Here is a 23,673-nt window from a genome sequence, read left to right as displayed (position 1 = left end):
TGGGGTCCTAAAGTTGTTTACATTGTTCTCTTCTCCACCCATTATATCCTCTCAACAACCATGTGAGATGGGGTTAGGTTGAGAGTGCATGACCGGCCCAAGAGGTCCAAACACTGTGGTATTTGCCATATGTCATATTTCTGTTTTGGTTTGGTTTTGCAAGCAGGCAGCCATTAAGCCTTACCTCTCACACCCCACATTCTCACACCCCACCCCACACCCCACCTCTCACACCCCACCCCACACACATTCTCTAGTCTTCTGCACGTCCCCCACATCCTCCTAATCACATTTTGTAACTCATTTCCCCTCCCCTGTCTGCTAGCCCAGCACCTGGACTACTTCCTACTGAGGGTGACCAACCCACCCACCGTTGCCATGCCAACCACCTGCCATCCCAGGCAAAGTGTTACCTTGTGGGGGGGGGGGAGTGGGTGTAGACCACCCAAAAGGTATTTAAGACCTGTTGCCTCGATATTTCCCATTTAAGAACTCTGATTTCTACAAATCACAAGTCTTTGTGGTATCTATGGGGCAATCCTCACAGGAGATCCAGAGTCTCCCAGATCATAGTCCAACACTCTAACCCAGCCTTTTTTGGCCTTCTGACCATTGAGGTACCTCTGAAATATTTTTCAGGCTTTGGGGTTCCAAGAAGTGATATCAGGTGGCCACGCTTCCCTGCCGCCACCACGACCCTTAAAGTGAGAGGAGAATCTGCCAGCAAAGGTTTAAATGGCCAGAGCCTGTCCCCTCCCCACCCCCTCCAGACCCATCATTGGCAACTTTGGGAGAGGGCAAATAAGGGTAGAATATTTTTTTTAATTCAAAAAACCTTTTTCTCTCCTCGTTGCTTGGAGCCAGGGACAGCAGGTACAAAGTGGGAGGGCTCTCCCCAGCAACCATTTTGAAAACCTTCATGCTGTGGTATCATTGAGGGGCCTTCATAGTACCATATTGGTATCGCAGTATCGTGGTTGTTAAACCCGGCTCTGACGGGCTTTTAATAATACTCTGTGGCTAAATACTGGCTGTTAATAATACTGTAAGACTGAATACCAGGCAGACTTCTTTTTACTGAAAGGGGAAATGGATTGACAATCACACAATGCTTATTAGCTTAGATATTTTTTAAAGGGAATTAGAAACATGTATTGATGATACCGGCTTCCTTGGGAGGTGGTGGGTTTTCTTTCTTTGGACGTTTTTAAGTAGGGGCTAGATAACCATCTGACAGAAATGCTGATTCTATGAATTTAGGCAGATTATGATTGAGTGGGCAGGAGGGATTGTATCAGTGCTTGGCTCTTGTGGTAATTTTGTGCATACCAGGGAAATGTCAATCACCACTATGGGACTGGGAAGCAAATTTCATCCAGGCCAGGACTGGTCAGGGCTTCTGGTTTGGGAGGGACATCATCTGGACATGGTGACTGTGGGTGGGCAGGTGTAGAGATCTGGTTACGTAAGTGTTGGCAAACCACGCTACGTAGGTGTTGGCAAACCACACCCCCATAAGCTACCTCTGCCCCCAGCCCTCCCTAAACCACACCTTTGCACCAAACTTCTTCCAATCACCTCACAGTTTTCTTAGATTCGCCATATATGGCACGGCAGCTAGAAATTCCAATCACGTTAGAACACAAGGGCTTGCACGTTTTTCTTTGTTCGAACTTTCTTATGTGGAGCTATAAATAAAAGGGTGCCTTCTGATCTTGAGGCTTTTCCCACCAGACTCCTGCTTTGTGTCGTTTATCATACTGTCTCCTGAGAGGCAGGTAGTTGTGAATTTCCTGCATTCTGAAGGGGGTTGGATTAGATGGCCCTGAAGATCCCATCCAACACTAGGATTCTATGATCTCTCAGCAGCCATTAGCCACAAAATCTAAATGGGGCCTCCGTGTTCAGATGTGCTATATCAGTTGGTGGGAACCAAGAGGGGAAAGGGGCTGCTCTTACAGCACACTGATTAGCTTACGATAAGAACCTGGCCATCTGTGGAATCAGGTGTGCCGGACCTTTGAGTGTTTAAAATACTCCTTTAAGTTCTGCAATGCTCATCTTCTTTGCCAGTTTGGTGTAGTGGTTAGGAGTGTGGACTTCTAATCTGGCATGCCAGGTTCAATTCTGCGCTCCCCCACATGCAGCCAGCTGGGTGACCTTGGGCTTGCCAGGGAGCTGATAAAGCTGTTTTGACCGAGTAGTGATATCAGGGCTCCCTCAGCCTCACCCACCCCACAGGGTGTCTGTTGTGTGGAGAGGTAAGGGAAGGTGACTGTAAGCCACTTTGAAACTCCTTCAGTTAGAGAAAAGCAGCATATAAGAACCAACTCTTCTTCTTCTTCTGCACACCATGAAGCTGAGCATGGAATCCCTAAGGAAATTGCCTCACTGTGATATCAGACTACATCCCTAGCTTCAAGTCAGCCTTAGGATAGGGGAGACCAGACAGCTTCCTACACTCTTATTTATCATATGGAATGTGTGTAACATAGCCTGAGATTGTCCGTCACACAGGCAGGAGACGTTCAGAGGTGGTTTGCCATTGCCTGTCCCTGCGTCACGATCCTAGTATTCCTTGGAGGTTGTCCTTCTGAGTGCTAGCCTTGGCCAACCCTGCTTAGCTTCTGAGATCTGATGGAATTTGGCTTGCCAGGGTTATCCAGGCTGGGCTTCTGACATGGTTCTGATGTGATTCTGGTGCATCCTGCCTCTCAAGCCAACTCAACCGCCCTGTGCTAAGCAGGAGCCGGCTTCTACTTTGTGTAGTGCTTGTGGAGTACTTTGTGTAGTACTTACGTTGCTTGTAGAGTGTGACGGAGCCACCGCAGGGCTTACGCCGTTGTCTGCAAATCTAGGCGGACAACCATCACTGCTTTCCAGTGCTTTTTTTCTCCAGGTTTGAGTCAGATCTCTTTCTTTCTTACAGTGATGAGATACTCCTGGGAAGTATGGATAGAAACATTGCAGAACAGCTTAATAAGGCATATGAAGCCTTTCGCCAGGCGTGCATGGACAGAGATTCTGCCGTGAAAGAGCTCAAACAAAAGGTACGTGTCTCTTTCCTCTCTGATTCTGGGCCGTTGTCATTGTGGGCTTGCCTTTTGCATGCTCACACAGGCCAGGCCACTCCTGACGCATGGGATGGGAGGCCGTGACAGGTTCCAGTTATGCACATGTGAAGAAAGCACGCTGCCAGCTGTTGAGAGAGCTCTGATGTTCGAATTTGTGCATCCGATGGGGTGTTGGGTTCAGTGGCCCTTTCGAAGGCTGGGTCGGGTGTATATTGATATGCCCACTGGCAGATTTGTTTCCAGTTCGTTTCATTAACTCCTTAATACATTGTGCTTTTTTTGCCTTTCACAGTGGATGGGCAAACTTGGGTGAGCTCCTGCTTTGTGGAAAGTTTGTGGAAAGGCAGTAATATTATAATTGGGAAGCCAAGGGGAACGATTTTAAAGCAGCCTTCTCATTGTAATTGTTTATCAAAGTTACTAACCTACATAAAAGTTGTTGGCTGCACATAGATAACCAGGACTGGTCTACTTAGTACTTTTCAATACTAACCTTTCTCAGGGTACATGTCTTCCTCTTCTCTATTGCATCCTGTAAGGTTGCAGGAGAATGGGGGTTCCATAGTCACCCAGCAAGTTTGAAAGCAGGGTGGGCTTGGAACTTGACCTTAGCACTCTAGCATGTCATTCTAACTCAGGGTTTCCAAACCAGTGTACTGGGGTACAGCAGTGTACCTCAAGAGCCCTCAGAAATACCGTGGCTTGGGGGGGGTCCTAAAATGGCAGCTGCATGCAGCTAGCAGCCACCACCACAGCAGTGCTGCTTATTCCCCCTGTGGCTGGAGTAAGTTGACCCAGTAGGTCTTCTGATGGGAATTGGGGGGGGGCATATTTTTATTTATTTATTTATTTTTATTTATTTATTTTTTAATTTGCTTATAGGGCTCTGCAGGCAAAGTGTGGTGAGGTGAGGAGGGGCTGGATTTTATGTTTATTTGCATATTTTTATTTGCATTTTTAAAATTTTGTTTTTAATTTTTATTTCCACCTCGGGCGTGGCAGGGGGCCTGGCCAGATGACATCACTCCTGTGGTGCCTTGAAGCCTGAAAAATAGGTCAGGTGTACCTTCACAGTCAAAAGGTTGAAAAAGGCTGCTCTAACTACTGTAACATGTTGGCGAAAGGAGCCAAATTATTATAGTAATAGCAGAACTTCGGTGCTTGATTATCTAGAGATTATTATGCTTCAACACAGGAAGCCAGGGATGTGGCTTATTTGCACATCTCATAGAATCATAGAGTTGGAAGGGACCTCATGGGTCATCTAGTCCAACCCCTGCACTATGCAGGACACTCACAACCCTATCGCTCATCCATGCTAACCTGCCACTCCCTTGAACCTTCACAGCCTCTCCATCAGATGGCTATCCAGCCTCTGATTAAAAATTTTAAAACGACTTTAAAAAGCTTGCTTGATCGTACAACACCCAGCACGCAAAGCCAGTGCAAAAGTTTCCTAAAGAACAACAGCATGTGGAAACCATGAGCTCAAAATGACCCTCACAAGTGACTTTCAAATGGGGGATCCCCCCCCCCATAGACTGGGGTTCTCTACTTCTGTAATGGCCAGCAAAGAACTTCTTAAGTTGCTGGCTGGCCACTTGTTTTGCCAACCTCCTAAGAGCGGAGCTGTGTCAGATACACAGAAGCCAGAGTTGTCTTGGCCAGATGGTGCCTGATACAAATGGGTGGTTCGTTGTCAAGCGTATCTTTTAGTCAGTAACTTGTTGCTGCCATCTGACTCGCAAAGAATCGCTCGTGCACGCTGGCTGTCAAAAGCATCTTCTCTTCTGTCTGTTTTAGCTGTCATGCCTGTGCTCTGTACAGAAGTGTTGACAAGACATTGCTGTTGTACATTTTCAATTTGGGTCTTGGTGGGTTTTTTTCTCTCTGCTTCCTGGGGTCTTCCTGGCTGCTGCAATGTGTGTCTCTCTGACCTCCTAGCTTCGTAGCGGGTCCGCCTCGCACTTTTCTTTTGCGGCGGTTTGTTAATTGTTTCCAACGTGCATGAGCATTCCCCCCTTCCCCGTCCAATTTTCTTTTCCTTCTCTTGCTGGAAGCTGTTATTTTGAGGACTCCAAAGAATGGGATGACTGGAGAACTCATGGCGTTGCTATTACCCGCCTCATCAGGAGCTTTTACCGGGCTGTAATGTGATACTTTTTTGTTAAAGGCACAACTGGCCCTGTTCCATTGGTTACTTTGCAAAACAGAGTTAATCCTTATCCATGGTTCCTATTAATATTTGTGAAACTGGCCCTGGGGTGGAATGGTCTGGGGTGTCCGAGATGGAATAGGGCCAATCAGGGTGCAGCGAGCTCCCACCCTCCGTCCCTGGACTCTAGCCTTTTTGCTCTCAAACGGGCCTCAGTGCCTGCAGCCAGCAGCAGATAAGGGAAGAGGCCCCTTGGCAAAGGGTCGTGGTGGAGGGCCTGCTAACAAGGGCCTCCTAGCCTGCTAGGCCGGGCCTGCTAACAAGGGCCTCCCAACCTGCTGACTGCCTGCTTAGGAGCTCTGTCTCGGGCCTGCCCCACTTTATCCAGCTGCGAGCTGTGGCCCAAAGTCACCTTAAGCTGCCTGGCCGGGGGCCAGGGGAGGAGACCCTTTCAAGGCCCGTTCTTAGGAAAGGGCTTTGAAGCTAGTATGGTATAAAACAGTGCTGGCTTTGAAGACCTAGGCTCAGCCAAGTCACTTACTGGGTAACTTTGGCCAAGTTTTTGGCTTGCTTGTGACCCACCTGAAATGTCTGCAGGCAGAAGGGATTGGTGTCTACAGGGCATGAATTTCCCTGTCCTATTGCAACTCAGAATATAAAAATATAAATAGTTTTAATGTATTTTAAAACCTTAATTATTGAATTGATTTTAATTCACTGTGTAAGTCACCCTGAGACTGTGAGGAGAGGAGCAGCCTATAAACCAAAATATACATTAATCACTAACATGGTGGAATCAGCTCCTGGAAGAGATAAGGGCCATGTTGGAGCTGACTTAGTTCCGCAGGGCCTGTAAGACGGAGCTCTTCTGCTAGGCTTTTGGTTTAGGCCCGGCTCACAGAAGATCTTGCCCCTCCCTGGGAGCGGGGAGAATAAGGGTCTGGAGGGTTATGTGATATGTTTTTTGTATGGCCTTTATTGTATGTTTTATTGTTGTTAGCCACTGTAAGGTTGCAGGCCCAGGAGTGGCAGTCTACAAATTAAAACAAACAAACAATGAAATGAAATGTCCTCTGAGGCACTGCTCCTGGAAATGGGGGAATGCCCAATAATAGCTGGGGGAGCCATCAGAAAATTGCCATTACAGGAGGGGGAAATTGGCAAATATTGTCCCCTTCTTCTGTCCGTGGAAATTCCAGGCAGGCTCCATGCCATTAGCTTGAATGAGACAACAGGAAAACAACAGTAATGTAATTTTCATTAATTTTAAATAGAGTTTTAGGTATTGTGAGCTGCCCCAAGCCTGCTTGTGGGGAGGGGCAGCATAGAAATCAAATGCATGCATGCATACTTTTACAGTGCAATCCTGTGCAGACTAACCCCATTGAAATAAATCAGTTTAAACTAGAATAACTCTATATAAGATTGCATGGTTAATGTAGGGCTCGTGGGGTGGAGTGGGGTGAGAACCATGTACACCAGGGGTAGTCAACCTGTGGTCCTCCAGATGTCCATGGACTACAGTTTCCATGAGCCCCTGCCAGCAAACACTGGCAGGGGTTCATGGGAATTGTAGTCCATAGACATCTGGAGGACCACAGGTTGACTACCCCTGATGTACACCATTTTGAGTTTTGTAGAGCGGGGGTCGTCAACCCCCGGTCTGCGGCCCGCTACCGGGCCAGAAAGGCCTTGGTAGCGGGCCGCCAGTGGCCACACCTGCCTCTCACCCCTCCCCACGGTGAGAAGCTCACCAGGCCGCAAGAGAAGCAGTCGCTTCACTCGTGGCCCAGCTAGCTTCTTGTTGCTGGGGGGGAAGAGGCAGGCGTGGCTGCCGGCATGCTGGCGGACACAAACACGCATGCACGGAGCTGCCATGCATGTGCGTTAGTGCCCCTGGTGGTGAAAACGCGCATGCGCGGCAGCTCTGGCTGCCGGCTCTTCCTCACCCCCGGAGGCAGTCCTCAATCTTCAAAAGGTTGGGGACCAGTGTTGTAGAGAACAGATGGGAGAAAAATGTAGTAAATAATGGGTGGGGGAGATAAATAGATTGGAAATGACTGTCCCACTAGGAAAAGAAGCTTGAATGTTGAGGTGGGTGATGCTGTTTAAATATTTATGCAGCAAACCTAGGTGCTAACTCTGAGATTTCAGCAGTTTCTATATCTGCCTGTCGCACACAGCATGCCTTCTGCTAATTTAAATTGTATTTGTAGACGGACTGCTATGAAAAACAAATACGTGAACAACAGGAACAAATAGAATCTCTGACAAGGGCGGTTTCAAAACTCAGATCACAGTTGGCTCCTTTGAATGCAAACAGAGGTATGTATCCTTCCTCACTGTCTGTAAATGGCCTTGATTCAGAGGCGGTCATGACTTTTTTCCCCCAACAGATCTCCTCCTCAACTAGAATCTGCTCTTTTTTGTTCTTGCAAACTTGCATCTAGCTACTTGAGCTTCCCCATAAAAGCTGGCTCAGTGACCTCTAATCCCCGAACAATAATAGCCTTTTAGAGGGCACATGGCTTTTGGATGTTCCTCCACTATCTTGCTCAAATTATGAAGCAGGTTTGATGTTCCAATACTATGAGTTCCTAAGCAGAAAATTAAGATGGAAGGAAATGCTAATTTTTCTGTACGGTGACTCGAGGATTGCAGACACCTAATACGCTCCAGAACATATTGTACAAATAACTTTCCACTAGTACTTTTCTGTCCTGACCTGGATGGCCCACAATAGCCTGATTGTGTAAACTCAGGAGCTCAACAGGGTCAGCCTTAGTTAATATTTGGATGAGAGACCTCCAAATGCATCCGGGGTCACCACTAGGACTGTGCAAATAACCCGGTGTTGTTTGGATATATTGAATCCCCCAAATAGTAATATTTCCCCAAAATTCTTGAATCCTAATACTGGTATAGTATTTGGATTTTCTAAACATTTGGGAATGCTGAATTATTTCAGCTTCATTATAGCCTATGGGGACCATTATAGTCAATGAGAGTCCAGTTCTGTGAGCCCTAAAAGGAGATGCCCCCATCCTTCACTGCTTACAATGAAATGGGGGGGGGGGGGAAAGAAATTTAAACTTTAAAGAGATTGCAGTCTCTTTAATATTTAAACGCCTTTTGCAAGCTGTGGCAGCACAACTGAACTCTGAAGGCATTTAAAAAGATCAGTCCTTTTAAATGCCTGCTCCAGGGAGAGAGTTCACTCCAAAGTCACTTAACAGGACTGTTGTTGTTAGCCATTCAGTCGTGCCCAACTCTTGGCAATCCCATGGCACAGCTGTCGCCACAATTCCCAACCCTGCACCGTCTCCCTCTGCCATGCAGTGTTCTGGTCATTGTCCATCCCAATCTCATCCAACCACTATGCCCCTTTTTGGTTGGTTTCCCTTTTCCACTGACCAATCGCATCATATGGCCGAAGTAATGACCAAGAGCCCTTTAAATGTACTTCCAACATCACCTTTTCAATGGTCCTGAAAAATCCCAAATATTTTTGGGATTTTTTTGGTTTCGGCCATTTTGGATAACTAAAAAATGGGGTTGGGGGATCTGGCTGGAATGAATACTCATATTTTTACAGCTTGAATTCACCAAATGCACACTCCTAATCACACAAACGGGAGAATAAAGAATCTGTTTTGTCTGTGCATTTCTAGTTCAGGGAATTGTTCCCCACTGTGTGGTCTCTAGTGACTTCTGTGTCTCTGTATGGTCTCTAGTGACTTCTCACAGTTATAAACAAAAAATAAATGAGAAATAACTTCTTGCTGATGTTACAATAGAGATCAATAATAATTAGAGGCCCCAGTGCCAAATAAGGCGGCCCAAATACCGGTTGTCGTGTCTAGAGGGCTGAGCAAAGTGAGTGGGGTCTGTTGCAGAGGTGCTTGCTTTCGGATCACTCAGGGAGGCAGAGACTTGCCTGTCATCTTCTTTCGTGTCTTATAAGGAATTCCATTCTAAAACTGCCTGCTAGCTAGGGCCTTGCAGTGGGAAGCTGCACTATGTGTAGCACAGTGCCCAACCTTGTGGAGCCTGTGAAGGCTTTGAGAATTCAGAGAACACAAAATGGCTGCCAGGAAGGTACAGCCAACTCGAAAAATGCCCATGACAGGGTCAGACATGGATAACTATGAGGTTGCAAGTCAGATGTCTTCCTGGGATTTCCAAATGGGTGCTCCTCTTGTGGGCTCTTCTGAAGCATCTGCTGTTCAAGTCAGACGGTGGTAAGCCAGGATTGGCTCTTTGCTTTGGGGAAGAAAGATGCAGGTACCAGAAAATATAGCAGCAGACATCCAGTGGCACAACACTGGAGATCACTGTTGTATAGCCACACCGTGAAGAACACTTGAGACTGACTTGTTTGTGGTTTTTTTTTTTGCAAAATGATGAAAAAAATGTTTTAATCAAATATAAATCCTAGCTTTGAATGACAGATAGAATAGTTCTCCCTCTGAGTCAGGAGGACATCTTGGTGGGAGTTTCCCACCTATCACCAGCCAAAATGTTCTCCTGGCCTCAGAAGAGAAATACCCTTCTTGGTGAGTAACCAATGATCGTTCTCCCTCTGAGTCAGGAGGACATCTTGGTTGGTGAGAAATGGGAAACACCCACCAAGATGTCATCCTGGCCTCAGAGGAGAAAGACACTTCTTGGTGAGTAACCAATGGTCATTCTTAAATACCATTTGGGAAATGTATGAATAATTTAGAATCTGCATCTTAGGTCTCCAAGATACTTTGTGTCTACTTTGTTAACTGGGATGATTAACTGTAGAGGTAGCAGCTTGGAAAGGATGAATTAACTTGATGGAGTGGTCTTTTCCTTCCATTTTTTTTCTTTGACTCCGATTTGGGAACCCTTCTTAAAAAAAGAAGGGGTGTATTAAAAGAGAAACTTGGGTGGGAGAGCAAGAAATGGGAAGTGGAAAAGGCTAAAAATAAGAGAGAAAGAAATGTGGAAGCAATTACATAGAAATGGAAAAAAAGAGGAAGAGGGGAACAAAGAGTGTGGGCTGAAGAAGGATATTTGAGGAAAGACCACTTGAGTCATGTGACTTTGTTCCCTTACTGGGTAACAAAATTGAAAGGCTGTGCTAAGTTGTGCATTGATTACGGTGATCTTAGTTCGGTCAGTGGCACCGGCTGAGTGAAATTTGTGCACGATCTGTTTACCAAGGAGCAAACAACAGATTTTTCTCTTATCTGAGGTGGTGCAGGGTGATCTTAAACATATTGTGCAGCAACAAGTTCTACTGAATCAATCCATGGGACAAAGTCCCACATGTGTTACTTTTTAAAAGGAGCATATGTGAGCCACTGGCCACAGAAGCGCCTTATTCCTTCCCACGGCCACCCATGGTGGTCCATCTTTTTTAGATCATTGGGTGTCCCGTCAAAGACAGACTAATATGCAGGATGACTTAACCCTGACTTAGTAACATTTTGAGTTTAGGGGAGACTTCATGACCAGCAGTAATCCCGTACTTCTGCAGCTATCCTGAGAGATTTAAATCTAGAGAGTGGGACAGAAGCTTGCATCAAATAGATCAGTGGTCCCCAACCTTTTTATCACCGGGGACCAGTCAATGCTTGACAATTTTACTGAGGCCCGGGGGGGGGTAGTGTTTTGCCGAGGGACGTCGCCACTGCCTGAGCCCCTGCTCTACTTGCTTTCCTGCCAGAGCCCCTGACATCCCACTGCCTGCTGGGGGGTGCTGCCAGCAGCAGCTGTGCAGTGCCACACTGAGGGGGAGCCCCAGTCATGGCAGCCGCTGGAGAGCACCAAAGGTGAGCCGGCGGCAGAGTGGCAGGGCAGCCCCCGAGGCAGCAGCTGGGGAGGAGGATGAGGAGGAGCTGCGGACCAGTACCGACTGATCCACGGACCGGTTACAGTCCCTGGACCGGGGGTTGGGGACCACTGAAATAGATGATGAAACAGCAAAGATTTGGCTGAAAGGTAGTGTTGCCAACCTCCAGGTGGTACCTGGAGATCACTTGTTATTACGTTTGCTCTCCAGACATCCACAAGCCCGTCCCCCAGCGAAAAGGACTGCTTTGGCAGGTGGACTATGGCATTATACCCTGCTGCGGTTTGTCCCCTCCCCAAATCATGCTCTCCCCAGGCTCCACCCCCAAAATCTCTAGGTATTTCCCAACCCAGAGCTGGCAGCCCTACTGAAAGAGCAGTTAACAGCACACTTTGATATATGCAAAAGTTCCAGATACATTTAGCTACTATATACCATATACAGTTACCTGATAATGTAGGGTTGACAGATCATATTTTTATATGTTAGTTCATCTGGGACAGGCACCCGAGATACCCCTTGTGGGAGGGTTGGTGGTGGGAGAAGGGGGAGTTTTTATGCTGCCGTCTGGTTCTTGGTAATTGTGGGTTTTTAATTTGGGGGGCTTATGTTTATATGATTGTGGGTTTTATTCTAACCCGCTGCGAGATGGTTCCTCAATAGCAGCGGGAAACAAATCTAAAAACTAAAAAATGTAATGTGAAATAATATCCTTACAATGTATTCATTTGATTCATTTATACTGTGCTTTCTCCCCAATGGGGACCAAAATCAGCTTACATCATTCTCTTGGCCCAACAATCTTGTGAGGTAAGTTAGGCTGAGACTGGTTCAAAGTCCCCCAGCAGGCTTCCAAGGCAAAGTGAGGATTCGAACCTGGGTCTCCCAGATCCTAGTCCAAGACTCACATCCTTACACCAGCCCACTTTGAACACACAAAAAGTTGTTTTGTTATTGTATAGAACAGAAAATTTCATGTGACTTAGACCTATCCCTCTTTCTCTTGATTGCATATGTGGGGGTGGGGGGACTCTGGTCTTCTTTTAAGCTAAATAGGGTAGTTCCCCAAATCTTTTCTAATAATTTGTGTCAAAATATCACACACACTTTCTTCTATGGTTTGTCTTCTGTAAAAAATACTGTATGGGTTGTTTCTTTTTGGGGATTTGCTAACAGTTTTCAAATTGGTAAACTACAGATTATATAGGGGCTGGGCAACGAATATCAGTACTGGATTTTTGTGTACGTGGTTGTTTCAGATTCTAAAATGGCCAAAAGAGAACTCTCTCTTTATTTTTGCAGTGAATCCACGTGATTCAGTTCCAGGCCCTGATGACAGCGAAGTGAAAAGGAACGGTACCTTGTTAAACTTGAATTGTGATCAGCTTCATGAGAAGTTGAAACTATCAACACAGCGAGAGGAGCGTTTAAAGGTATGTTGGTTTTGACTCAGTGTAAAGGTTTTCCATCTTTGGAAATTTTAAAACAGAGGCTGGATAGCTATTTGATGGAGAGGCTGATTCTGTGAAGGCTCAAGGGGGTGGCAGATTACAGTGGATGAGCGATAGGGTTGTGAGTATCCTGCATTGTGAAGGGGGTTGGACTAGATGACCCTGGAGGTCCCTTCCAACTCTATGATTCTAAATTCTATTATTCCAGATTTAATTTATATATAAGCAAATTATTAACTACCACCCATTTGGGAAACCCAGAGCAATCAAGAAACACCTGGATTTCATGAACCCCTGGTTGAAAAAGCCTGATCTAGTGGGGTCCAATATGTTCATGGAGTTTAATATATACTAAACTTTATCAGAATAATTTTTGGAAGTTTATTTTAGGATTCGTTTGTAGGAAACGAGGTAGGAACAGTTTCCGTCAACTAAGCAAATTTTAATCACATGTGTTAAATTTGTTTTTAAAAAGTATTCAGTGACAGTTTATAATTATCTTGTAGGAATGTAATTTGAGAGCAAATCTTTTTTTTAAGAAGCTTTTGCAGTGACTGCCTTGAAACAGGATGCAAACTGTTGTCTTCCTCCAATGGTAAAAGCACAGGAGTTTCTTTTGTAGAAATGGAGGTTAGAACAATACCCAAGAGTTATTGCACTGTAAAAACGTCTCTGGCAGTCTCTTTACAAAAAAATTTGCAAATACAGATTCACTTATGATGATGAATAAGTGTACAATGAATACTCTCAATGACTGTGGATCTATCTGGTTTCTCCTCTGTCTTGCATGCTCCCTTCCTCTTCCCTGAAGTTCTCCGCATAACAAGAATGATGGAGGTTAATCCTTATTAAGACCCTTGACCCCCGGAATAGAAACCAATCTTAGTGCATGGTGGTTGTTTTTTACCGGTGTTATCATATTTGTTTCTACTTCAAGATAAATTTTAAGGCTCCTACACACAGCCCTCTTGACAAACTGGATTTTATCCCTAATCTTGGCATGCTGTGCAAGGGAAACAGGGAAGAAGTACACAAACTTAACAGTAAATGCGGCCTGTGCCATTTTCCGACTCCAGTCTGTTCCCGACATCTGAAGGCAATTTGCCTGGGGTTCAGCAGATAACACTCTTTCCCGTGCCCCCATCTGCCACTGCAGTGGAAAGACAATACTGAGCAGTCTTACAGGGTTGTGCTATGGTTTAAGGCAAGATAATGTATAAGTTTTACATGTTATACAGCCTCTTGTGGCGCAGGGTAATAAGGCAGCTGACATGCTGTTTGAAGCTCTGCCCATGAGGCTGGGAGTTCGATCCCTGCATCCAGCTTGAGGTTGACTCAGCCTTCCATCCTTCCGAGGTCGGTAAAATGAGTACCCAGCTTGCTGGGGGGTAAAATGGTAATGACTGGGGAAGTAAATGGCAAACTACCCTGTATTGAGTCTGCCAAGAAAATGCTAGAGGGCGTCACCCCAAGGGTCAGACATGACTTGGTGCTTGCACAGGGGATACCTTTACCTTTACAGCTACAATACTTAATTTCTCAATAAATCTTGTTAATTCCAGAAGCTCTTACTTTCAGATTGGTTTCTGTGCGCGTGTGTGTGTGCAGTCCCCCACAAATTTACACTGTTCCGAGTCCACTGACTTGGTTTAAGATTGAGTTAGGTGTGTGGCGGTGTTGGTTTGTAGCAGCAGAACAAAGTTTGAGTCCAGCGGCACCTTTAAGATCAACAAAATGTTTTATTCAAGGTATGAGCTTTCATGTGCATGCACACTTCAACAAATGGGGGCACTTGGTTTAGGATTGTATTGTATGACTTGTAGCTAACATGAGCGAGAGGTTTTCCTGTATGGCATTTTACACACACCTAATGCCAGTGGCTTCATAATTCAGCCAGGACTTTGGCTGCTGAAAATGCAGCCTTAAATATGGCACCATCATTATTGTGGGCAAAAGGTCTTTAGATGTTTTGCATGCCTTACAGCTTTCTGCAGGGCCAGCAAAACAGAGCTCTTCTGCTAGGTTTATGGTTGAGGCCAGTGCCAGAGGAATATCTGTAGGGCCCCCCCCAAGGAAGATAGGATGCTACGCTGGCTCTGTTGTCAGCATGACCAGTTGTCATACTCACTCGCCACCCCAGCTGACAGCCTCCCTGTGATAGGGAAGGCTTAGTTATTTTACTGCCATCTGTATTGCATTCTTGAGTCTTTTTAAGGATGTGGGTTTTAAATGGGATTTTATTGTATGTAACCTGCCATGAGCTGGCATGCCAAGAGTGGCGGGTAATAAATCACATAATGAATGAATGAATGAATGAATGAATGAATGAATGAATGAATGAATGAATGAATGAATGAATGAATGAATGAATGAATGAATGAATGAATGAATGAATGAATGAATGAATGAATGAATGAATGAATGATCGCTCTGGCTGGAATCAAATGGTGACGGCAGAACGCTGCTAGTGAAAGTTTTTCTTGCATGTCTAGCTTAAACCATCCTCCGGTGACCTGGTGTTGTACCACAGAATGCCAAATCTCCCTTCCTACTTATTTCCAAATGATATTTAGGAGTGCAGTGAATGACTGAGACCATATTACAGGGTAATTCAAAATCCCACAGGCATATAACCATGGGGAAACATCCAGTGGTGTTGAACTAGGACCAGGACAGAACTGTCTTAGGAGCTCTTCACGTATTACATTTTTAGGAATGTGTTTATTAAAATAGACTGTGAAAGAAATTAGCTGAGGCTTCCTGTTATATCCACATGATCCCATCTATGGGTCAGAAGAATCCAAAGTGGGTCTTCAGTCTTTTTCAGGGATCTTGAGGGAGGAGGGGGGGTAGGCCTGCATGGATACAGAAGGGTTGATGGCAAATTTGGGTATTCTTCTGCCTTTTCAATCCTGGCTCCAGCCTGGTGGAATGAGCTGCCAGCAGAAACGCAGGCTCTTACGGAGCACTCAAAGCTCTGAAGGGCCTGTAAAATGATTCTTTTCCACCTGGCATTTCATTGAGGTCCAGGTTGCACCTCAACTATCCATCTGGGCCCGCTGCCTGCCCCTATTTTTGGGGTTACTGTTGGATGAGAACCCCTTCTTCAAGCCAGGCTGTGGTAAAATATATCCCAGTTTGTTGACCCAGCTCATTGGATTGTTTTGTCTAGAACGAAGCAAGTTAATTGGATTTAAAAAATTGGTTTTAATTGGATTTCAGTATTTTTTTTCTTCTTGTATTTGCACATTGTATTCTTTATTGTTGTATACCACCCTGGGACCAATTTTTGGAGAAGGGTGAGATAGATAGATAGATAGATAGATAGATAGACAGACAGACAGACAGACAGACAGACAGACAGACAGACACATACATACATACATACATACATACATACATACATACATACATACATACATAGATACATATTGATCTGCAACACAGTCATGAAATAGAGCATCTTTCCCCAGTACTGCTATATACTTATTCATACTAAAAATGAAAAATAAAGCATAAACTTATTCAGTATTACTTGATGTCAGATATTTGTGTTTTATTTCAGGTGGTGTTTGTAGAGAAAGTTTCTCAGAAGTAGATTTCACTTCAGAATGTTTGAGACCTGGTAGAGATTGTGGATTTTGATAATGGATTTGAAGGCAGATATCAAAGGCAGTGTAGGTTTTTGGGAAAGGGCTTCCAGTCATTGGGGTGGGGTGGGGGGGCAGAAGTGGTGGCAAAATAATCTTGTACCACATCAGAGCCAGTTTGGCATAGTGGTCTAAGCTGGGTGGCCTTTGGCTGGCCACAGCACTGATAAAACTGTTCTGACCGAGCAGTGATATCAGGGCTCTCTCAGCCTCACCCACCTCACAGGGTGTCTGTTGTGGGGAGAGGAAAGGGAAGGTGACTGTAAGACTCCTCTGTCCAGATGCTATGGACAGGCAGTGGAACAGGCTTCCTGGAACAGGAAGGTGGTGGGTTCTCCTTTGGAAGAACGCCTTTGGGTAGAGAAAAGCAGCATATAAGAACCAACTCTTTTCCTTCATAAGTAGAGTTACACCTATAAATGAATTGTCATCCCATGGGGGGAAGCATTCTCTTTAACACAGGCACGTGGAAACAAAGAGCCTCTCTGTTTCAAAGCATTACCTTAACCCAGCCTTTCTCACTTTTCCTCCTGTTGAGAAACCCCTGATACATTCTTCAAGTTTTGAAAAACCTCAGAAGTAGCATGATCATGCAGAATACGGTTGAGAAGCATAGCTGTGTACATGTTCACCCGGGTCCCTTCCCCTTCCCACCATTTTCAGGCCCATCATTGGCCATCGGGGGAGGGGCAGGATGACCTGACCATATATGGTCATATCACCCAATAAATGTATCAAAAAATTTTTTAAATGTTTAAAATTCATTAACACTCACCCATTTGGGAAATCCTTCCAGGGCTGTCAAGAAACCCCAGGGTTTCAGGAAACCCTGGTTTGGAAAGCCTGCCTTAACCACTAAGTCATAGGGCTGTATAGAGAAGAATACCCTCTCCTATAATTATCTCTACAGGTTATCAGCCCTCTGACTAAAGAGAAATCAGAAGTTGATTGATACCATGTGTCAGGTGAACATCCTGAACTCCAGCCATTCTTGAAATGGTTAAACATGAAAGAATCCCAATGATACAAAAATATTTGATTACATTCATGAAATCCAAAACGGAAAGACATTCATAACCATCTCTTTCCTATCTGAAATTTAAAAGTCTAGATGTTGTTTCTGAGATTCTCACCGAAGCACTTTCAGAAAGGTTCGATGGTCTCGTGCAACTCACATCAGAGAGATTGAGAGGTGTTTTGGTGTGGCATAGAGGCCTAATCCTATGATTCTCACTCCTTATGATGTAAGCGTGTGTGAGCTTAGCATGGACTTTCCCATAGAAATGTTGTGAATGAGTGATCTATTCATTCTTTACTGCATAAGATTTGGTTCTGGGCATACATCCAGCTATTCAAAATTACCTTTCCAAGGATGTGACATAATACATTTGTTAAAATGGTAAAAGCACATGCTCAGGCCTGCTTTCTTCAGTCACCTAGGCCAGTGGTCCCCAGCCTTTTTATCACCGGGGACCACTCAACGCCGGGGACCACTCAACGCCTTTTACTGAGGCCCGGTGGGGGGGGTAGTTTACTCCTCTACTCTCAACCACTGCCCTAACGCTCTCTGATCGCTATGGTAATGTTGAAACATCCCTTCAAAATAAGATACAGACACACCACAACAATGAACATAAGGAACATTTTATTTTCATGGAAATTTTAACTCATGACAATGACAAATCAATGGGAACCCTGAGCTTGTTTCTCTGCAACGAGATAGTCCCATCTGGGAGTGATGGGAGACAATGACACCCGAAGTGTGTTGTAAAGGGCCAGGGGGGATGAAGTAAAGGGCCGGGGGGGGAGAGAAGGCGTCCTTCGGGGCCCACCTCCCATTAGTCGAAGGACCACATGTGGTCCGCGGCCCACAGGTTGGGGATCGCTAACCTAGGCAATTAACAGCCAGGGCTTGTGACACACCTTTCTAAGCCCTTTGACTTCAGTGGATGTAGAAGGTTAACACTGTTTAGGATTGTACTGTAAGACATCTTCAGGTGACTGAGGGTGGTAGAGCTGGTGGAACTTCAGGTTCCCCACCAAATTCACAAATGGAGCTGTATGAAACAGGTTCAAATCTCTGCTTTATGCTTTTCAAAATACCTTTTGTCCACTCCTTTCCTGACTTCCCTTTAGTATTGCCATCTTCCAGTTCCACTTTTAGCTTCTTTAAATGAATCTTCCATCTTTCCCCTTTTCTTTAAACTAAAATCATTGTGTGGCCTTAACCGAGGAAGCCGCTCTCTCTCTCTTGTTATTGTTCATGTTGAAACTCAGCATCGTTCAGATTTTGAACTGAATTTGCTTGGCGTTCCATCCTTCTGTTTCCTCACACACAGTCACACATGAAGTCTCCTTATACTGAATTAGACTCTTGGTCCATCAAGGTCAGCACTGTCTATGCAAAATGGCAGGGGCTCTCCAGGGTCTCAGGCTGAGGTCTCCCGCCTGGTCCTTTGAACGGGACATGTCAGGGATTGAACCCAGGACTTCTGTGGGCCAAGCAGAGGCTCTTCCACAGCCCCTTCTAGGTGATGTATTGTTAACTTTCTTGCCCCCCAGGCAAACACAATCATACTACAGTGTGATACTATCAGTTCCCTTTTCTGTTTTTCAGAAATGGGGAAGATTACCTAAAGTCTTTATACCAAACGCATATTTTTTTTAAAAAAAAAAGCTGTTCTCATGTGTGGTCTGTGCCACCTTCCCTTTGAACAAGCTGCAGCATGATCTGTTCAGTGTATCTGCAGACTCTGGTATTTTATATGCAGCTTGATGTCTCAGTTTCATTGACACAGTTGGCAAGAAGAGAAGTATAAAAATCATTTGATCTACCTGGATACTTGGACCGAATTGGGATAATGTACGTATTCCAAATGTTATGGTAAAATTGGCAGTATAAGAGCACATGTTGGATTGTTTGTACAATTCCAGCTTGACATGGACGGAGACGTACCTATGGAATACCTATGGAAGGAATATCATCCTTCAAGAAAGGCAGATGGGATGGCATTAAATAGGGTCAGAAACTTGGTGTCTCAGGAGGCCTTGCTGTTCATCTCAACACTTTGTTCAGCAGAATTTGAAGCCAGTTAGATGTAGTGGTTAGGAGTGCGGACTTCTAATCTGGCAAGCTGGGTTCGATTCTGCACTCCCCCACATGCAGCCAGCTGGGTGACCTTGGGCTCGCCACAGCACTGATAAAACTGTTCTGACCGAGCAGTGATATCTGGACTCTCTCAGCCTCACCTACTTCACAGGGTGTTTGTTGTGGGGAGAGGAAAGGGAAGGCGACTGTAAGCCACTTTGAGACTCCTTCGGGTAGGGAAAAGCGGCATATAAGAACCAACTCTTCTTCTTCCTCCTCCAGTCTAAGAAGCCATGCTCCCATGGAAAATCTGCTTCCCCCAGAAGAAGGCCCATAGGAGGAAACTTTGCTAATCAGAGCAGCCTGTGTGTTTTAAAACAAATTTGTATCCTGTGTTAGAAACACTAATAATATTTGAAGAAAGCTTCGTTCTTTTATCTCTGCTAGGGAGCTACTGTAGTGCAGCATCTTCCTGCACTAGGGTTCCCCTAATTTCTGGGAGAAGGAATGCTGCCATGGGGAAGCAGCAGCTACCTGGGCTTCTCCAACATGAGCCAGTGCAGGACAGCAGCTGTTTTCCTGCTGCATTGATAACATGGTGAGAGACCCACAGAAAACCGGAATAGAACCAGATCTCCAGTAGCCGGCGAGATTTCAGGGCCTTGCGTGCATCCCTCTTGGTGGAAATGCACTGAAGTCAATGATACCAAATAGCCATATAGACTTTTGGGATCTACTACTTGTCATCAGAGAGAAGGGGCATTTTGGGTTGTGTATAAAAGACACTTTTACCTACCATGACATTGTTTTGGACTCCTTTTTAAAAGGAGTCCAAATGTTCATTTGGGTGGCTTACTGGGTGCAACAAAATATTGTAAATAGGGACGTGTGTTTCTTTGGTTTGGTAAGGTAACCTCTTGGAAAAGGGCTCTGGCACCCCCATTTTCATATCCTTCTTGTCTGTGCTTTCCACATGTCCTTAGAATCATAGAGTTTTGATGTACCTCCAGGGTCATCTAGTCCAACCCCCTTCAGAATGCAGGAAATTCACAACTACCTGCCCACCCACAGTGAACCAAATTCCATGCCCCACCCCCACCTTCCCCAAAAAACGAATCCCTGCCCAGTCTGGCATGGAGGAAATTTGCCTCCCGAGCCTGAAGTGGCTATCAGCATTTCTCTGGGCATGCAAGAAAGGGCCACAAGAGCCAAGCACCAACACAATCCCTTCTGCCCACCCATTTACAATCTGCCTAAGTTCACAGAATCAGCCTCTCCGTCAGATGGCTCTCTAGCCTCTGCTTAAAAACCTCCAAAGGAGAACCCACCACCTTCCGAGGAAGCCTGTTCCACTGCCTGTCCATGGCATCTGAACAAGCTAATGTATTTATTAGTGCTTAACACATTACTCTTCAACCAGAAGACAAGCTGCGTATGTAAGATGATCTTTCTTTAAAAAGTTCTACATAAAGTAGTTTTTAAAATTACAATACACAGTTGTAGCTTGTTTGTGAAAGGCATACTTCCATCAAGATGGGGAAGATTTGGTTTTCAAGAAACCTGCTTCTTGCTGCTAAACTTACCTCACATTTCTTTTCTCATTCTTTATATTACTGAGATTTTACCTCCCTTCTATACAGGCTGTCACCATGTACAAGAAATTAATAGCTTAACAATGCTGGAGAGGAGACAACTTTTATAATTCCTTAATTTCTTGTCTTTGAAGCTTTATAGCTTGAGTCTTGCAAAACCCTAAGTCATTAAGTGCTAAATAGCTACGTTCTGGCTGTTCCAGAAATTACAGCCCTTGAAAACTATTGTCACCTTCTTTAAACGTACTTTATCTTGATTCTAGCACATGCTGAAACTAATTAAATATTAGTGAACAGAGAACATAAATGGAGTAAGACAACATCTCCCACGTTTTATAAGCATTAATATGCGCTATCAGCTGCATGACCATTTTATATACTTAAAATAACATAGAATTGTTTTGAATAATTGTCCGAGAGGAGACGCAACTATATGTGGCAGTAAATGGTTTTTAATTACTCCAGCCTAAAGTGATGGTGGTACGCACACGGCTCGTTTTCATTTCGGTTTCTCATTGTTAATTTGGCAGTCGGTTTCATAATGGTGTTTGCTCAGAGCCTGAATATTAGCCAATCGTGCTGTGCGTGTCTTTTGTTTCCAGGAACAATTGGAGATGGGGAGCATCAAATTAAAGCAAACAGAGGAGGACAACAATTTTAAAGAAAAGGAATTTGAATCTGTTCTTGCCCTCAAAGAAGACGAAATACGGCTTCTCAAGCAACAGCTCAAAGAAATAAGCAGCGCACAAAACTGTGCACAGGCACTAAGATTTGAAAAAGAGGTAAGATGATTTATAGAAATACTCGCAAGCTGTGATCAGTTGTTAATCGTAGATAGTAAACTATTAATTTATCGACCAATAAACGACATTTAAGTGTAGCTAAGCTATTAATTGCATATGCAATGCCTCCGCCATTCTGTATTTCGAATGATGATTTGTGAACAATAATTCTCCACTTATCTTGGATGTCCTTTTGGATTGAAATATTCTTTAAAGCAAATGCACAATCTGCCTTGCCTTGGTGTCCGTGCGTGTCTTCTGACTGTGGTGACTTCAGCTGTCAGAAAAGCTTTCAAGCTCTGTGAAATATATATATATATGTATGACAACCCCCCAAAAAAACCCCACAAAAGGGTTATTGTAACAACTTTGTTTCTCAATTAAAAGAGCTTTGGATAAACGCCCATGTAATCCAGGGCTAATCCACAAGGTGGCAGTCGAATATAATAACTTTCTTTTTCACGTGTGCTAGAATAATGTTACAAGGCCTCCTGGATAGAAACTCATCTGACACTGATCATCAGATACATAACATAGATGGCAAGCAGTATTAGTTCTGCATCTGAACATTGTTTTGTGTATTGGAGCAGGGTTTTGAAATGTACGGCTAAAGTTCTGAATGAAAAGGACAGATTTTACACCGAATTCCTTTGAGCGGTGCATTTCCTTATTAAAATGAATGACATGCAGAAGAAAGTAAGGCATTAGAATCCCTTGATGCGTCCAAAGACACTGTACCTTTCGTGTAAGCCCTGTGCCAATATGTATACCCATTCCAAAATATCTAAATAACCCTGCAGTAAAGCTATGCCTTCTGCCCAGTCTTGCAGCTTAAAGTAAATGAGGACGTGCTGTGTTAGATTTCTAAGACACCCATTTTTCCAACGACATTTTGGGATTGTTCGGTTTTTTATTTGAATACAAAGCAGAAATATGTACTTTGCTGGCTTCATTAATTGTTTGGGTTGAGAACAGGTTTGTTAAAATGCACATTTCCCCCCCCCCCCATTCCTCCATAGGTAAAAAGTGACAAACAGGCCTCATCTAGGCAGGAATTCTCTCCGGGGCCCTGTGCCACAGCTGCCTTTGAAAGGTACTTTGTAAAGTTGTCTCTGGGCTTATTTGTGGGGATGCTTTTGTCAATGGTACAAGTCAGATCTTGCGGAAAATCTCAGCTGATGGGAAGGGGTTTGCCATCCATGGAGCCTACCTCCCTCGCTATCCCCCTCTCCAGAAAATACCCAGAAATGCTGTTCTGGTGGGGCTCCCATGCCAGGGCAAGAAGGGGAAATCAGGGGCCTGTGACAGAAGGGAGCACTTGGCACAAATCACCCTCCTTCCTTCTGCCAGCAGAAATTTCCACTGGCCCCAACCTAGGCAGTATTGATGCTGGCTTGTAATTTACGCCTCCCCCTTCTGCCCCAGCATGTTTTCAAGACCTAAATGAGTAGGTCTCCTCCTGCAGAAAACAAAACAAAATGCAGTTCTCGTTGCCCTCTTATGGAACATAAGCCTGGCTGACATCAGGGCTCCCGCCCCTGAGAAGGACACCTAAGTTGTGGCCATTGTTGGTACCAATCAAGCAGATGATGCAACCAGAGAACCTGCACCTGCGGAGTTTTCTAACCTGTGTTGCAGTTAAAGGTACAGGACGAGGAGTCCGGTCCCAGAAGCTCGCTGTGTTTTAATTATGTCTCAGGTTCTGCAGTCTAAGCCGTTTCCGATTGTTCTGGCAGCCTACTTTTTGGTTGGCTGCTGAGTTGACTACTGAATGGACACTGGCCAATTGACCTCTGTCTTTTCAGGGATGAACTTGAGACCATTTACAGGGGACTGAAGGAAGAATTTCATCGCATATGCATGCTGGCGAGGACACAGACGGACCAGCTGAGTAAATTTAAGCTACGGAGAGAACCTGTGACTGGTATCGCTTTACGGCAGCTCTTATTGTGATACGTCTCTTTTCGGCTAAAAGTTGTGCTTCATTTTGGAGGATGCCTGTGTGCCCTTTCGAAACTCGTTAAGGCATTCCCAGCCTAGTCTTGTGTTTCGTTCCA

General features: G+C 44.8%; 1 protein-coding gene across 6 annotated transcripts in view; it reads left to right on the top strand.

The window, feature by feature from the left end:
• The window catches only part of TANK (TRAF family member associated NFKB activator), a 49,953-nt gene that overhangs the window by 13,458 nt on the left and 12,822 nt on the right, over positions 1–23,673 (top strand). For 5 of the 6 annotated variants that reach the window (XM_077319921.1, XM_077319917.1, XM_077319920.1 and 2 more), the window contains 6 exons: positions 2,930–3,050; positions 7,446–7,554; positions 12,356–12,486; positions 21,437–21,616; positions 22,636–22,709; positions 23,422–23,540. In XM_077319921.1, the coding sequence (XP_077176036.1) occupies positions 2,952–3,050; positions 7,446–7,554; positions 12,356–12,486; positions 21,437–21,616; positions 22,636–22,709; positions 23,422–23,540 (712 nt within the window). In that variant the 5' untranslated portion in view covers positions 2,930–2,951. The remainder of the gene's footprint in view (positions 1–2,929; positions 3,051–7,445; positions 7,555–12,355; positions 12,487–21,436; positions 21,617–22,635; positions 22,710–23,421; positions 23,541–23,673) is intronic. The other variant, XM_077319923.1, reaches the window with a different exon arrangement.

Source organism: Paroedura picta, chromosome 2 (assembly GCF_049243985.1).
Source record: "Paroedura picta isolate Pp20150507F chromosome 2, Ppicta_v3.0, whole genome shotgun sequence".
Classification (NCBI taxonomy): Eukaryota; Metazoa; Chordata; class Lepidosauria; order Squamata; family Gekkonidae; genus Paroedura; species Paroedura picta.
The sequence above is the reverse complement of the archived record's forward strand: the minus strand, read 5'-3'. Positions and strand labels throughout refer to the sequence as shown.